General features: G+C 42.6%; 1 protein-coding gene across 4 annotated transcripts in view; it reads left to right on the top strand.

The window, feature by feature from the left end:
- LOC132822938 (collagen alpha-1(XX) chain-like) overlaps positions 1-15,085 on the top strand; it is a 216,384-nt gene that overhangs the window by 154,987 nt on the left and 46,312 nt on the right. For all 4 annotated transcript variants that reach the window (XM_060836364.1, XM_060836363.1, XM_060836366.1 and 1 more), the window contains exon 44: positions 1-67. In XM_060836364.1, coding sequence (XP_060692347.1) covers positions 1-67 — 67 coding nt within the window. The remainder of the gene's footprint in view (positions 68-15,085) is intronic.

Raw genomic sequence — 15,085 nt, 5'->3', positions numbered from 1 at the left:
GGAGAACTTCAGCCGCTTGCTACAGTTTATCAGCTGGTTACCCAAGCCTGTGAGGAGCTTGTTCAGAGTAAGTATCAATAACAAGATTCCAGATTCTGTTGGCCAAATCTTGCAATTTTTTTTTGGTAAGTGCAAGTTATAAGTCAAATGTTTTGGAGGGATTCTTTCCACGAAGCACAGCAAGAATCCTTGCCACATCTTACTAAGTGTGCCTCATTAACTAACATGAGCATGGCATCTCTCACATCTGATTTTAGCCCCATTTTATCATGTGCCAAACCCACAAGAATGCACCACTTAGTTAATATTCATTGAAAGAAAGTCATATCTTACAAGTTATCTTAAAATGCTGCTGAGTCCAGCAGAAGACTGCTGACAACCTTCCTGGCATAGCAAGACAAAAGTAATATGAGCCTGGGAGCTCTGGCAGATGGGCAAAGCACAATGCAAGATGGGGATTTTGTAAGCATCCAGGTAAGCTCAGAGTGAGTGACCTGTGACAATGAGTGAAGAGCCTGAAGTTGCAGCTTGGTTCAGACGACAAGCTATGTGCATGTCCCTTGGTGCATTGTGTCCTTACAGCAACAGTACACTGCTAATTGCCAATGTAGCATTGAAGTGCAATGTGCCCTGTAAGTGGATGTGTTATGAGGATTCCCAGATGGTGGCACACATTAAATCCAATGTGTGTGGATGTGGGGTGCATGCCCATGGAGTGTACTCTGAGATGTTAATGTCTTGTGTCCAACGTGGAGGTCCTTTGGAGCAAGCAACAAGATGAAGTAAGCAGGTATGGCCTCTGATTTCCATTTTGAGGTTTCTTGATGTCCAGCTTGTTTGGTATATTTGATCAGCAGGGAAGTTGAATATTGAAATGGTGAGTTGTGACAGTAATGAGGCATTTAACAAAGAACAACTCCTCTTAACTGTTAGTTGTTGCTGCTTGGTGAGAAAGTCATCTCATTGTTTGTCAAAAGGTGGCATGAGGCACCCCTGACTCTGAGATAGACTTCACTGGAGTTTTCACCTGATTCTAGCACAAATCTTTCCATTTCCCATATCACTCAGACACTGTAAGATTCCAGCATCTGCAGTCATTGTTTTTACCTCATTGTAAGATTCCATCCAAAGGAAAAAGACCAGGGCCCCATTGGATTTGATATTTTTTTAAAAAGCAACTTGTTTGAATTTGCATAAAATTTCAGAACACTTTATGGTTTCAGTCTATTTGTTATGAGTGTTATAATTCAGTGAACCATGAACATTTGATTTTGTCATCAATCTTGATTTTGAAGAAACTTCCTTAAAAATTTTTTCATTATTATTAAGAATCATATAATGGCTTGCAAATTCATGCACTTGTACATTTTTATGTCTGATATGATATATATAGCAAACGTTAAGATCAGGGAAACCTTGTGAAGTTGGTGGATTCTACTTATATATTGCAACAATTTTATGCAGTGGAAAATGTGAGAATAACATTGCTACTATTTGTTCAACGTCCTTGAGCATTATAGTTAAAATTAGGGCAGGGAAATATTTATGTAGACTCCCTGTTGGAATTGAATTAATTAATTAGTTTAAGCTGACATTCTATATGTATCTGTAACAAGACAAAACTAATATGTGCAAAAATTATGTCCTACAGACCCAGAGCACTTTGTAAGATATTTATTATACACTTTTGCAACAACTGGCTGGACGATGCAGAATGATGCCAAACGTGTGGGTTCATTTCCTGTAGTGCCTGAGATTACTGACTCTCTTTCTCAAGCACACCCATCCCCTGGGGCAGGGTGATCCTCTGGTTAAACCAAATCCAATCATCTCTCTCTCTCTTTTTCTCACGCAAAAACAGACCTATGGCCAAGTCGTACTATAGTGCTTTATCTTTATATCACAAAGAAGTGCAATGTTTTATACATTCAATTCGTTCTTGTAAGATTTATACATGATAATGGTATTTTCATATAGGGTTAGTCATCTGAAACAGGAATTCCCATGCGATGCACCATAGATGGACACCACAGAGTCTTAGGAGCTACATATGAAGTTTAACTTTGTGTTCCCTTCAATTTGCAGATATTTCAAGTTATTGACACTGACAGATTTCACGACACTGATTCACCATTTGTTTATCAATGAAACACCAAAGAGAAAAATAAGTCCTTCCAAATCTCCAGAATCTCAAAATTCAAACAAGATACACAAACATAAATTCAAGCAGAAAGCAGCCACTTCCAGATTGTGCAGCCTCTCCAATCATATTTGGTCTAAAATTTAAGCCAAGGGTAAATTGGGAGTTATTGTAGTATTTTAAAAAATGTTTTGATATGAATCATATATAGCACAGTATTATATTGCAAAAAGAACAACTTTATAACAGTTAGCGATTGGAATTTGTTATCTTTAATGTCACACAATTGATTTGATGATGACTTCAGTTCCATTGCAGTTGCAGATCCTCCCAATGAATAATTTTACAGAATGTGGAGCTCAGAAAAGAGACCATTCGCTCCTACCTGTCCATTGCTTTTGCTCAGCTTAAGCTTCTTCCCATCTTTTACCATCTAAATGTATCATTATGACAATATATTTCCTTCTCCCTCAAATGTTTATCGAGTGTTTCTTTAAATGGATTGATACCATTTGCTTGAAGTACTCCCTATGGTAATAAGTTCCACATTCTTGCGCTAACAGGGTGAAGAGGTGAATTCCCTATTGGATATTTTGGTTACTATTACATTATAGGACCATGGGAAAAGAAATAGTTCATTCAGTCCCTCAAACCCATTCCACTATTCAATGACATCATGGCTGATATGTGGCCTAACTCCATATACTTGTTTTTGGTCCGAATTCCCTAATACTTTGCTTAACAAAAAATGTATCTATCTCATTTAAAATAAACAACTGACCCACCATCCACTGCCATTTGTAGAAGAGAGTTCCAAATATCTGTCACCTTTTGTGTGTAGAGGTGCTTCCGAACATTTCTCCTGAATGGTCTGACCCTTATTCTCAGATTATGTCTCACATTATAGAATCCCCAACTAATAGAAAGTAGTTTGTCTTTATCTACCCTGTCTTTTCCTGTTAATATTTTGAAGATTTTGATCAGATCTCCCTTTGACCTTCTAAACTCTAGAGAAAACAGGCCTAATTTGTACAATTTCTCCTCATAACTTAACAGCTGATTCTTGTAAATCTACATTGTGCAGGTACACAATCCTTTATCCGAAACCTTCAGGCCCAGCTGGTTTACGGAATTCGGAATTTTTGGATTCCGGAATAAGTGACAATTTCACGGTGAAATTTAAAAAATTACCGAACAGCTGACGCATCTATGAGCGTTGAGACAGAATTGACGCCTGCCAGTGTTGACCATGCTGCCAAGTCACATCTGAATGACGTGGGTCAAATTGGTGTGGAGTTGGGTTAACTGTTTGCACACCAAACAACCTTGTTATGGAGAGAAAAACTGCACGAAACATTCGGATTTCAGAACTTTTTGGATTTCAGATAAAACATTATGTATCTGTACTCCCTCCAGGGCCAATATATCCTTTCCAAGGTGTGGTTTCACATCTGCTCAGAGTACTTAAAGTGGGGATTAGCTAGGGATTTGCATAAATACAGCATAATATCTGCATCCTGGTTCTCTAGTCATACAGTTATAGCGACATAGAGCTGTATAGCATGGAAACAGACCCTTCAGTCCATGCCAATCAGATATCCTAAATAAACCTAGTCCCATTTGTCAGCATTTCACCCATAGCCCTCTAAACCTTCCTATTCATGTCCCCATCCAGATGCCTTTTAAATGTTATAATTGTACCAGTCTCCACTACTTATCCAGCAACTCATTCTATACATGCACCACTACCTGTGTGAAAAAAGTAGTTCTCTAGATATAAAGGCCAGCATTCTATTAGTTTTCTTGATTATTTTCTGCACCTGCTGGTGTCAATTTAAAGATATATGCACTCAAACCCCAAAGTGTCTCTGAACATCCACTGTATTTAACATCACACTGGTAATGTTCTCCATAACCCTGCTGTATCATTTCTAGGTCAAGATAATCTCACACTTACAATGAAGTCCATCTGCCATAATTTTGCCTATTCACTTAATTTATCAATATCCCTTTGTAATTTTATGCTATCATCTAAAATGTATACAAAGCTGTCTAACTTTATGTCATCAGTAAATTTAGATGTATAACTTTCAATGCCATTATTAATAATGTAAATAATTGAAACCCTAATACAGATCCTTGTGGGACACCACTGGTCACGTCCTGCCAAATTGAGTAGCTACCCATTATCCCTACTTTCTGTCAACTGCCATGCAACCAATTTCCCAGCCGTGTCAGTAATTGGCTCCCAGTTCTCTGGGCTTCTGTCTTAGTTACACAATGTCTGTAGACAATTCCCTGTCCACTACCTCAATCGCCTCTTCAAAATATTCAGTGAGGTTTGTCAAGCATGACCTACCTGTCATGAGTCCATGATGGTACTCCCTAATTAACTGAAAAGTTTCAAGGTGTTCAGTTACCCCATCCTTGATTACAGACTCCAACAGTTTCCTAAACACAGATGTTAGGTTAATTTTTCATAATTCTCTAGTTTTCTCCTTTTACCCTCTTAAAAGGCAGAGTGACATATACAACTTTCCAGTCCAAAGGGATGACTCCTGTATCTGAAAACTCTGTAAAATTATAGGTAGAGTGTCAACAATGTGCTCCCCTACTTTCTTTAACATCATTGGATGGAAACTGTCAAGTCTTTAATTCTATTCATTTCCTCATTGCTGATCTTTTATTTACGTTAATTTTATTCTATTCCTGTTCCTGACCAACTAGTAATTTCTCAAGACTTCTGGCAAGCTGTCCTTTTTTTTACTATAAATACTGAGGCAAAGTAATTATTCAACATTGTTTCCCTTTTCCCCATAGTCATTGATAATATCCTCACTTTCAGTCTTTAGTGAGCCAAAATTGCTTCTGACTACCTGCTTTCTTTTTATGTAACTATAAAAATGTTTTCAATGATTTTGATGTCCCTTGCATGTTTCATTCAATAATCCCTTTTGGTAGCTCCTATTAAGCTGCTTTGTGGCTCTTTGCTGGTCTTTGTAACTTACCCGGTGAGCAGGATCTGTGCTACTCATTTGCATATTTGTAAGCCCTTTCTTTTAGTTTTATAAGGCCCTTTTCTCTTCAATTGTCCATGGCTGCCTTTTTTTCTATGAAGTGGAACTTTTCCCTCTCAGAGCATAAACTTATTTTGTTAAATGTCTCTTTAAACATCCTCCATTATTCTTCAGTTGTTTTACCCATTAGCAGATTTTCCCATTTACTATGTCTTTGTCTCACCTCATTAATGTTGGCCTTACCTAAATCTAAAACTTTAGTCGCTGATTCATGCTTTTCACTTTCAAATGATGAATTGAACTCGATTATGTTTTGATCGCTATTTGCTAAACGTTCATGCACAGTTAGGCTACAATTTAAAGCTGACTGATTACTGAATCTAATTTCCTTCTCCCTTTGTTGCATAGGATATATTGCTATAGGAAATTATCTATGTTCACATTAAAAGCTGCAATTGTTGATGACCTCACATAATGATCTTCCCCACAAGTTGAAGCATTCTCTCTGTATCCACTCTATCAAACTATTTCTTAATATTAAAGGCTTCTATTAGGTCATATCTTCAGCTTGTTTGTTCAGGCAGAAGGACATCCAACCAGCTAATCCATTGGAGATATATATAGTAAAGATTCCTGGCACCATCATCTCTGCATCCTGTTCAATGCTTATATATCCTGTTTATAATATGATGACCAAAATGCATCAATTTTAATTTTACAGTTAAATTCAAATTAAAACTATATTATATTTCTGTGAAGGTGATGCCAGATATAACAATGTATGAAGTTTAGAGACTATCTACCCCACCAGCAAGATCAGCTGTTTTTATTTATATGGCATCTTTGCTTCGGATGTTCTTCACAGAAGGTGGTATCATTTCATGCAGTGGGTTGCATCCCTACCTCTGGCCCAGAGCTCTGGATTTGAGTTTCATTCTAAGACTTCATGGCCATGGAAGGTACAATCATAATATGGCCAAAGTTATTGATGACAAACTTGTAAATCCTTCCAATATGGCTAGGGCAGTAGCAGCAGCAGAAATGTCTCCTCGTCAGCCATGCTAGATGCAGAGTGGAATCCCTTAACCTACCGCCTCTGGCAACAGGGTGGCAGCCTGTTACAGAGAGAAAAAAAACTAGCAATGGAAACAGATGATAACACATACTTTGTCAGGTCAGCAATCGCTGAACATGGGGAAATTATAATGTCTAAATCTCTTTGCAAAGAGAATACAAATGCAAAGCAATCATGAAAAATATAGGGTGGCAAGTGTGTTTGAAAAGATGCATATTTAGGAGATCTCAGAAGGCATAAAGGAGATATCACTGGGGACAGAAGAACTTGCCAAATGGCTGAGGGCTCAGGATCTGATAATGGACTGGTAAAAGATTGCAGTGCAAAGAAGATTTTAAAGAACAGAAAACATAAAAAATGAAGGTACCACAGCATTAATTTGAAAAGGATGCATGAGGAAAGGCCAGGAAATGATTTATAAATGAGAATTTTATATCAGTCCTTTGTTTGGATGTGGACAATGGCAACCGATGATGCCCAAGAGTGATGGGTGAGCAAGACCAGTGCCATTATAGAGTAATGACGAGACCATATGATGAGACAGTAATTTTTGAATACATGACAAAACCATTGAAATTCTTCTATTACTTTCAAAAGCTTTTAACCTTAAATTATTTTTAAAAGCTCTCACCGTGAGAGCTAAATTGAGCAGCCTCCAAAAGCAGGTGTCAGATTACCGTATGCAATTAACCCCCATACGCTTATTGAATGCAGGCCAATAATACATCTTCAATGACCACACCCCACCAATTGTACGTCTAATCTGTCATGATATTAGTAAAATGGACTATCAGTTTTCAACTTCCATCAACTAACTTTAGTATCTAGGACCTTTCATGGACTAAAATGGACTTAAAAAAAAGGTAAAACACCACCTTAGGTTAGCTGCAGTAGTCACATGATCAGCTTCAGCCAAGTCCATGAGATGCTTGAAAAACACAAATTAGTCTCAGCTAGAATGAATATTGTTGTTCAATAAAGTATTGAAACATATCTGTTTAATTCACAATTTTCTGAAAGTAACCTGCAAATTATCCATTCAGAAAAGAGAACAAGGGAAAGATATAAAAGAGACCTAATGGGCAACATTTTCACGCAGAGGGTGTATGGAATGAGCTGCCAGAGGATGTGGTGGAGGCTAGTGCGATTGCAACATTTAAAAGGCATCTGGATGGGTATATGAATAGGAAAAGTTTGGAGGGATATGGGCCGGGTGCTGGCAGGTGGGACTAGATTAAGTTGTGATATCTGGTCGGCATGAATGAGGTGGACCGAAGGGTCTGTTTCTGTGCTCATAACTCTGTGACTCAATGACATGGGAATACAGAGGAACTTCAATTATGTGAATATCAATTATCTGAATTTCGGATTATCTGAACAAGATCTCAAGGTCCCGATAGAAACATTACATCAAAGAGGCGTTTCTAACACTGATCGTATCTTTTGTTTACTGTGATTAAAAGTGAACTCGGCTTACTCAAATGCTGCAGAGAACAGTCTTGGACATCAATGGGAGCACAGACACCATCTCCAAATGACTAACCACCCACCCTCTCTCTCTCCCCCAACATTTTCACTGGAGTTCTACACAGAGGTGTACCCTAAACCCCCCCTTCCCCAGATAATCTCTCCAACATTGTCCTGTACAGGGCAAAGGTGGAACTTGTCAAAAAGATGCAGTAAAAAGTTTCTGTATGTGTGTGCACGCATGCTATTTTGAGACTCACCCTCCCCAAAGGCAGCAGCAGTCTTACTGTTGGTGTGCAGTCCGGCTGCTCCGGAGGGGAAGGGGTGTAGACAGGGGTGAGGGTCGGACGGGGGTGTGCAAACAGTGGGTGGGGGCCAGGGTTGGACAAGGTTGAGGGGCAGACGGGGACGGGGGTAGGGGCAGACGGACAGGGGTGGGGGCAGACGTGGGGTGGGGGCCCGCGCATGGTGTGCTGCTACCTCATCTCCTGAGCAGGGAGCGGACTTAGCTCGTGCTCACTGTATCGATCCCATTGAACTAATGGATAGGCTTCAACAATGCTGCAGGTCCCTTACACACAAGTGTGTGTCTGCTCAGAAACAAACTCTGAGACAGAGAGAGAAAGAGAGAGAGAGAGAGAGACAGGCAGAGCAAGAAAAAAGGAAACTTCAGACTCCCAGATGAGAGGCTTTGGATCAGTTGTCCAAATAATCAATTATCCAGCTGAAATACTGTCTGCCCGTCTCATTCGGATAATCGAGGTGTCTCTGTACACAAGTGAACTGTATATGAGACAACTGTTTTTGGGGCAAAGGAGGGAGAAGAAAATGAATTGCTAACAGGAGAAGTGGCAGGCTTGTGCTCTCTTTTTCCTGGTTTCTCTCAGTCAATTGAGAAATAGCACTCAGTGACAAAGCAAATTGGAGAAACATCCAATTACTGATAAGTCAGCGACATTTACAAGTGAGGATACCAGACATTACGTAAGCAAGTGTGGTCTCAGGTTAAAATCTAAGTTGATGGAGGATACAGACTTTCCTTTTAAGCTACCTATTCTTGATCTTTTTATTGCTCTAGACACTTTCATTTTAAAACTTTATGTTTGTGTGTCTGATGCCAGATTTTGTTATATTTTTTGGGATTAGTAAGTAATAAAATTGCAAGAAAACCTTGTAATTAGCTCCTTAATAATGACTAGTGCTATGTTTTAATTGAAAAATGATATAGCATTATGCTAAAAGGAATTAAAAATATTTGTGCAGCCAAATGGGGGTTTAATAGGAGAGGAGCTGACTCCCTTTACCTTAGCACATAAGCCTGAAGGTACCTCAATGCAGCACAAATTCATTGTCAACTTCTATGTTTGACTATGCTTGTCAGCTCTCTGTGTGTGACCATAGTTGATTGCTTAAACCTCCAGGTGGAGCTAGAGAATTAATTTAACAGAGAAAGTTCCAGAGAGAAGACCTGAGTTCTGTCTGAGACCAGGGGTGGACTCTTTCCAGCCCCTGAACAATAGGAGTCATGTTAAAAAGTTAAAAACATTGGGTGCGGCGTCCATCAATGTCCTGCTCAATGTTGAGATAAAAAAGTCCATTTTCAGTCCAAGTATTGGATTGGCGAGATGCGATTCTCACCAGTAAGTAGGAGAGTTCTATTTCATGAATTATTGCTCCTTAACAGGAGCAGTATCAGCACAGACTATGGATACTCTGGGACACTGTCACAGAGGTGTGCCAGGTGTTAGAGTGGGGCCAGCAACATGAAGGAGTGGGTGGTCATACTATTTCAGTGAGTATCAAAGTGACAATTGCATAGGACTTCAGGCCACCAGCTCCTTTCATGGAGGCACTGGAGACATGTATGGGCACTCCTCTCATCCACCAACAATTGCATCAAAATTGTTACTGGATGCCATTTGCATCAGATGACACTACTTCCTGTGGTTGCCCAGTCTGGACAGTACACTTTGGTAATGTAGCTAGCTTCTCTCAGCTGTAGGGCATGATGTACACATGTCATATTGAGATGGTCATGTCATCATACAGTTGAGTTCATTGATGGAGTAGAATCCATTTACATTAATGTGCAAGCCATCTTGATCATTGGTATCACTTCTCAGAGATAGCCTGAGAGCTACCATGATGTCAATCTTCTTGAGAACACTTATGTTCTTGTCTTGTTGGAGGGGCTAGAAGCTTGGCAAGAATGGTTCCTGGGGAACAAATGCAACCCACTGCGACCTGAGCTGATGACTCCATTATGCAACTCCTGACTGAAGACTGAAGCAAAGATACAGTGCAGCCCATTCTTCAACCAGGGCAATGGTGAAGTATTCAATAGGCGTTGAGTGACGGGTTCCTAATGCTTGGGCCTTGCAGTTCACTGCAGATGGAGGGTGCCACACAATCCAAGCATCCGTGCTCTACACAACTGGAGCAGTCAAAGAGCGGATGTGATGAAGGCTGGCAAGCAGGGAGAACAGCCACAATTTTCAACAAAGGAAGATGAAGACATTGAGCAGGAAGAACATCACCCTCAGCATGATAGAGTGGTGCAACATTGGACGCAACAAGCCAGACAGGATTTAATTCACATCTGGTTCCAATGTAATTGAGCTGGGTTCTGTGACCATGCACTGACTGTTAAATTATTGCTTGAAAGGTAAGCAGTGCTGAAAATGTGTTGCTGGTTAAAGTGCAGCAGGTCAGGCAGCATCCAAGGAACAGGAAATTTGACGTTTCGGGCACAATCCTGATGAAGGGCTCTGATCTCCAGCATCTGCAGACCTCACTTTTTACTTGAAAGGTAAGCAGCCTGTTTCTGTTCTGAGAAGGAATGCAGCCTCAGTTTGTTTATTTCCTATTAAATTTTGGTGGTTTTGAAGGTGAATAACAGTTTTGACATGTTCAAAGCCTTGCCTTTATGTGATGGCCCCACATTAAACAATGATGAGATGCTGGGCTATAATGGGTTGACGAAAGAGATCAGTGACTGAGAGATCTAAGGAAATTCAAGCTATGTGTTTTGGTGTTGAAACAGTGATGGGTGTATGAATGTACATTTGTATATACAAGAAAGGGTCAGTCATGCCACCTATATGCCCTGAGAGGCATTGGTTTGTTGCTGCTGTCCCACAACGTACATAGTGCTGAGCATTTCTGGATTAACAGTGCTTGACTGGGTGCACAGCTAGTGCTGTTCAAAGATTGTGCCAGGCTAGAGATCCCAGGATATCCTGGCAGTAATGAGTACTTCCACCTTCAATGAGTGGGAGAATTGGGTTGGCACTGACATGTGGGGCCCTATAGGGGTTTGATACCTAATTGATGAGATGAGTTTGGGATAAAAGTGAGAGAAAAATCACTTGACCTCACAGAGAAAAACCCTCCATAAAACTTGAAAAACTACAATTAGCCAGTTTTTGGTAAGTTTCAACTGAAATGATATAAGATTTGAGTTAGTTAAGTGCTATAGTAAACTTGTTGGTTTGAAACTGAAATCATCTCTGCATTACACTGAGAAAATTCAGCCCTACTGCAAAGTCTCTTCCAAGGATGCCTACCTTGAAGAAGTTCTCCTCTCTCTACAAGGATCTCAGTGAGTCTCTCTCTCACTGCACCCCCCAGGTCATCTCCTCTGCCCTGAAGCTCTTCAGCCACATCCTGAAGCAGACTCGCTACCACAGCCACATCTCCTTCCTCAGTGCCTGCTTGCGGAACTAACATAGACTTCGGATCACATTCAGACCAGCACATTTTGGACCAGAACAGGAAAACCTTCCAAAACGGTTCTCTTTCGGATCCTCTGCTCCACACTCGCAGCCATGCACCGGCACCTACTCTCTCTACAGTCAGCCCTGCCTCAGCTCAGGGCCACTCTCTCAGACCTACAAAGGACCTCTGCTGTTTTACATCCTCAGAAGAATTCACACGCTCAACAAACATTTTTTCTCCACTATATCAGACATAAAAGAATGTAAGTTAAACAAACTTTCATACATGGGTTTCCTTGACCATTCCAGAACCTTCTCCTGGCCTCTGGAACTGCTCAGACACCATTAGCCGTACGACTTTTCCAGCCACGACTGCAGCGATGTCTTATGACATCACTTCCACTCCCCCTGCCCAACAGACTGCAGCCACTGCCGACCACGCTGTCTCCATGATCTCCTTCCAGACAACCACCTCCGTAATCGCAGGGAAAACGATCGCCTCCGCAACCAACACAAGATCCACCACAGCCGGCACCGACACAATACCTACTCTGTACGTCACCTCCATCACCGCGGTTGTCGCTGCCCCAGCCACTTCCACCCCCAGTGACATCACGCACCAAAACACAGCCAGTGATGTCACTGACATCACATGTTACTTCACTTCCGCGCCCCCCGGGCACCACCGTAGGCCCCACTTCCACCCCCATGATGACCGACACTTCCATTGGTAACATCACTCCTGACCCCACAACCATGCCCACTTGAGTGGCAGTCTCCGCCCCCACCCCCAGCTCTAACCCACCCCCATGTCCAAGCAACTAGCCCTGACGTTTTTTTTTCCTCGTCTCCCAGACCTCCCCCTCACTGAGGATGAACGTTCAGTCTTCAGGAAAGGCCTCACCTTCATTCCTCTACACTCCTGGATCAATGAGCTCGACATGCGTTGCAACATTGAATATTTCTTCCACCACCTCTGGGCCGACTTTATCAATCAAGACTCCTGCCCTCCCACCGAGGACCCCTTATCTCACCTCAAACACACTCCATCCACCTGGACGCCTTGTGCCAGCCTGTTACCCATCCTTGACCTCTTCATTTCTAACTGCTGCCATGACATTCACCGCCTCAAACTGTCTACTCCCACTCACTCCAAGCTCCCATCCTCGCAACATGCAGCCCTCCACTCCCACTGCTCAAACCCCAACGCCACCATCAAACTCGCAGACAAGGGGGACACTGTGGTAGTTTGGCGCAACGATCTCTACATTGCTGAAGCCAGGCACCAACTCGCAGATACCATCTCCTACTGGCCCCTTGACCACAACCTCTCCTCCCATCACCAAACTATCATTTCTGAGACCATTCACAGCCTCACCACCTCTGGGGATCTCCCATCCACAGCCTCCAACCTCCATCATCTGCTAACCCTGCTTCGCGCGATTCTACCTCCTAATGAATATTCACAAACCTGACTTCCTTGGTCGATCCATTGTCTCAGCCTGCTCCTGTCCCACTGAACTCATCTCTGCGTAGCTTGACACCATCCTGTCCCCCTTAGTCCAGGAGCTCCCAACCTATGTTTGGGACACTACCTAAGCCCTTCACCTCCTCCAAGACTAGTTTCCCTGCTCTCCATGCCTTATCTTCACCATGGGCATCCAATCCCTCTCTACACATCTATCCACCACGACAAAGGCCTCCAAGCCCTCCATTTCTGCCTCTTACGCTCTCCCAACCAGTACCCTCCCACTGACACCCTCATCCACCTAGTTGAACTGGTCCTCACTCTTATCAACTTGTCCTTCCAATCCTCTCACTTCCTCCAGACTAAAGGGGTAGCCATGGGCACCCACATGGGCCCAGCTATGACTGCCTCTTTGTTGGTTACATGGAACAGTCCTTTGTCCGCAGCTACACTGGCACCATACCGTACTTTTTCCTCCACTACATAGATGACTTTCCTGGCAGTACTTCATGCTCCCATGAGGAGATTAACAGTTCATCAACTTCACTAACACCTTTCACCCTGACCTCAAATTCACCTGGACCATCTCAGACACCTCCCTCCCTTCCTGGACCTCTCCATCTCCATCTCCAGTGACCAACTAACCATGGTCAACTACTACAAACCACCGACTCCCACAGCTACCTGGACTACACCTCCTCCCCCCAGCCTCCTTATTCCCAATTCCTCCACCACATCCCAGAATGACTAGTTCCACCGTAGAAAATCCCAGATGGCTTCCTTCTGCAAAAGTCACAATTTCTCCTCCCAAGTGATCTGCTGATGCTCTCCAGTGCATCTTCTCTACTTCCCACACCTCTGCTCTTGAACCCCACCCCTCCCAATGCAACATGGACAGAACCACCTGATCCTCACCTTCCACTCTACTAAGCTCCGTATCCATCGCATCATTCTCTGCCATTTCCGCCATCAACAAACAGACTCCACCACCAGGGATATGTTTCCCTCATCACCCCTATCTGTGTTTCAGAGAGACCATTCCCCCTGCGACTCTCTTGTCAGATTCCGCACCCCCCCCCACCACCACCACCAGCAGCCTTCACCCCACTCCTAGCACTTTCCCCTGTCACCGCACGAAGTGCAAAATCTGCACCCACCTCCCCCCTCACCTCCATCCAAGGCCCCAAAGGATCCTTTCACATCTGACAGAAATTTACCTGCACCTCCACAAATGTCATCTGCTGTATCTGTTACACTCGATGTGGTCTCCTCTACATCGGGGACACAGGATGCCAACTTGCAGGTCATTTCAGAGAATGTCTCTGGGACACTTGCACTAACCAACCCCACTGACCTGTGGCCAAACACTTCAGCTCCCCCTCCCTCTCCGTCAAGGATATGCAGATCATGGGCTTCTTCACCGTCAAATCCCTACCACCTGATGCCTAGAGGAAGATTCCTCATCTTCCACCTTGGGACCCTGCAACCACATGGGATAATGTGGATTTCACCAATTTCCTCAATTCTCCTGCCCCACCTTATCCCAGTCCCAAGCCTCCAGCTCAGTACCGCTGTCTTGACCTGTCCATCCTCTTTCCCATCTATCTGCTCCACCCTCCTCTCCAACCTATCACCTTCTCCATCACCTTCTTCTACCTATTGCATTCTCAGCTACTTTCCCCCCAGCTCCACCCCCTCCCTCCCATTTATCTCTCAGCCTTCTGGCCCACAAGCCTCATTCCTGATGAAGGGCTTATGCCCGAAACATCGATTCTCTTCTTCGGATGCTGCCTGACCTGCTGTGCTTTTCCAGCACCACACTCTCAACACTGAGAAAAGTCAAACAGCTAAGATGTATAGTAAATTGGTGAACACATTAATCAAAAATAGTGCAAGGATGGTTTAGAAATGTTTAATTTTCCCAGATTCAGAACCATTTCTTTAATCACTTGAAGATTTTCCCATGTTGTGGAAGTGATGGATTCTGAGTTATTAGGAATGGACTGTAATAAAGTACTACTCGTACATTTTCACAGAATAGGACTGTGCATATTTGAGCATCCCATGGAGGATACATTCATTTTTGTCAACAGAATAAATTTGAAGGCCAAAGAAAAATGTGATAATCAAAATGATATACATTGTATTAGAGGTGCCAGGTCAATGATGATTAGAGTCGAAAAACACTTCAATTCAAGAATG

This window comes from Hemiscyllium ocellatum, chromosome 15 (genome assembly GCF_020745735.1).
Source record: "Hemiscyllium ocellatum isolate sHemOce1 chromosome 15, sHemOce1.pat.X.cur, whole genome shotgun sequence".
In the NCBI taxonomy this organism is placed as follows: domain Eukaryota; kingdom Metazoa; phylum Chordata; class Chondrichthyes; order Orectolobiformes; family Hemiscylliidae; genus Hemiscyllium; species Hemiscyllium ocellatum.
This window is presented reverse-complemented; position numbering and strand designations above follow the sequence as displayed.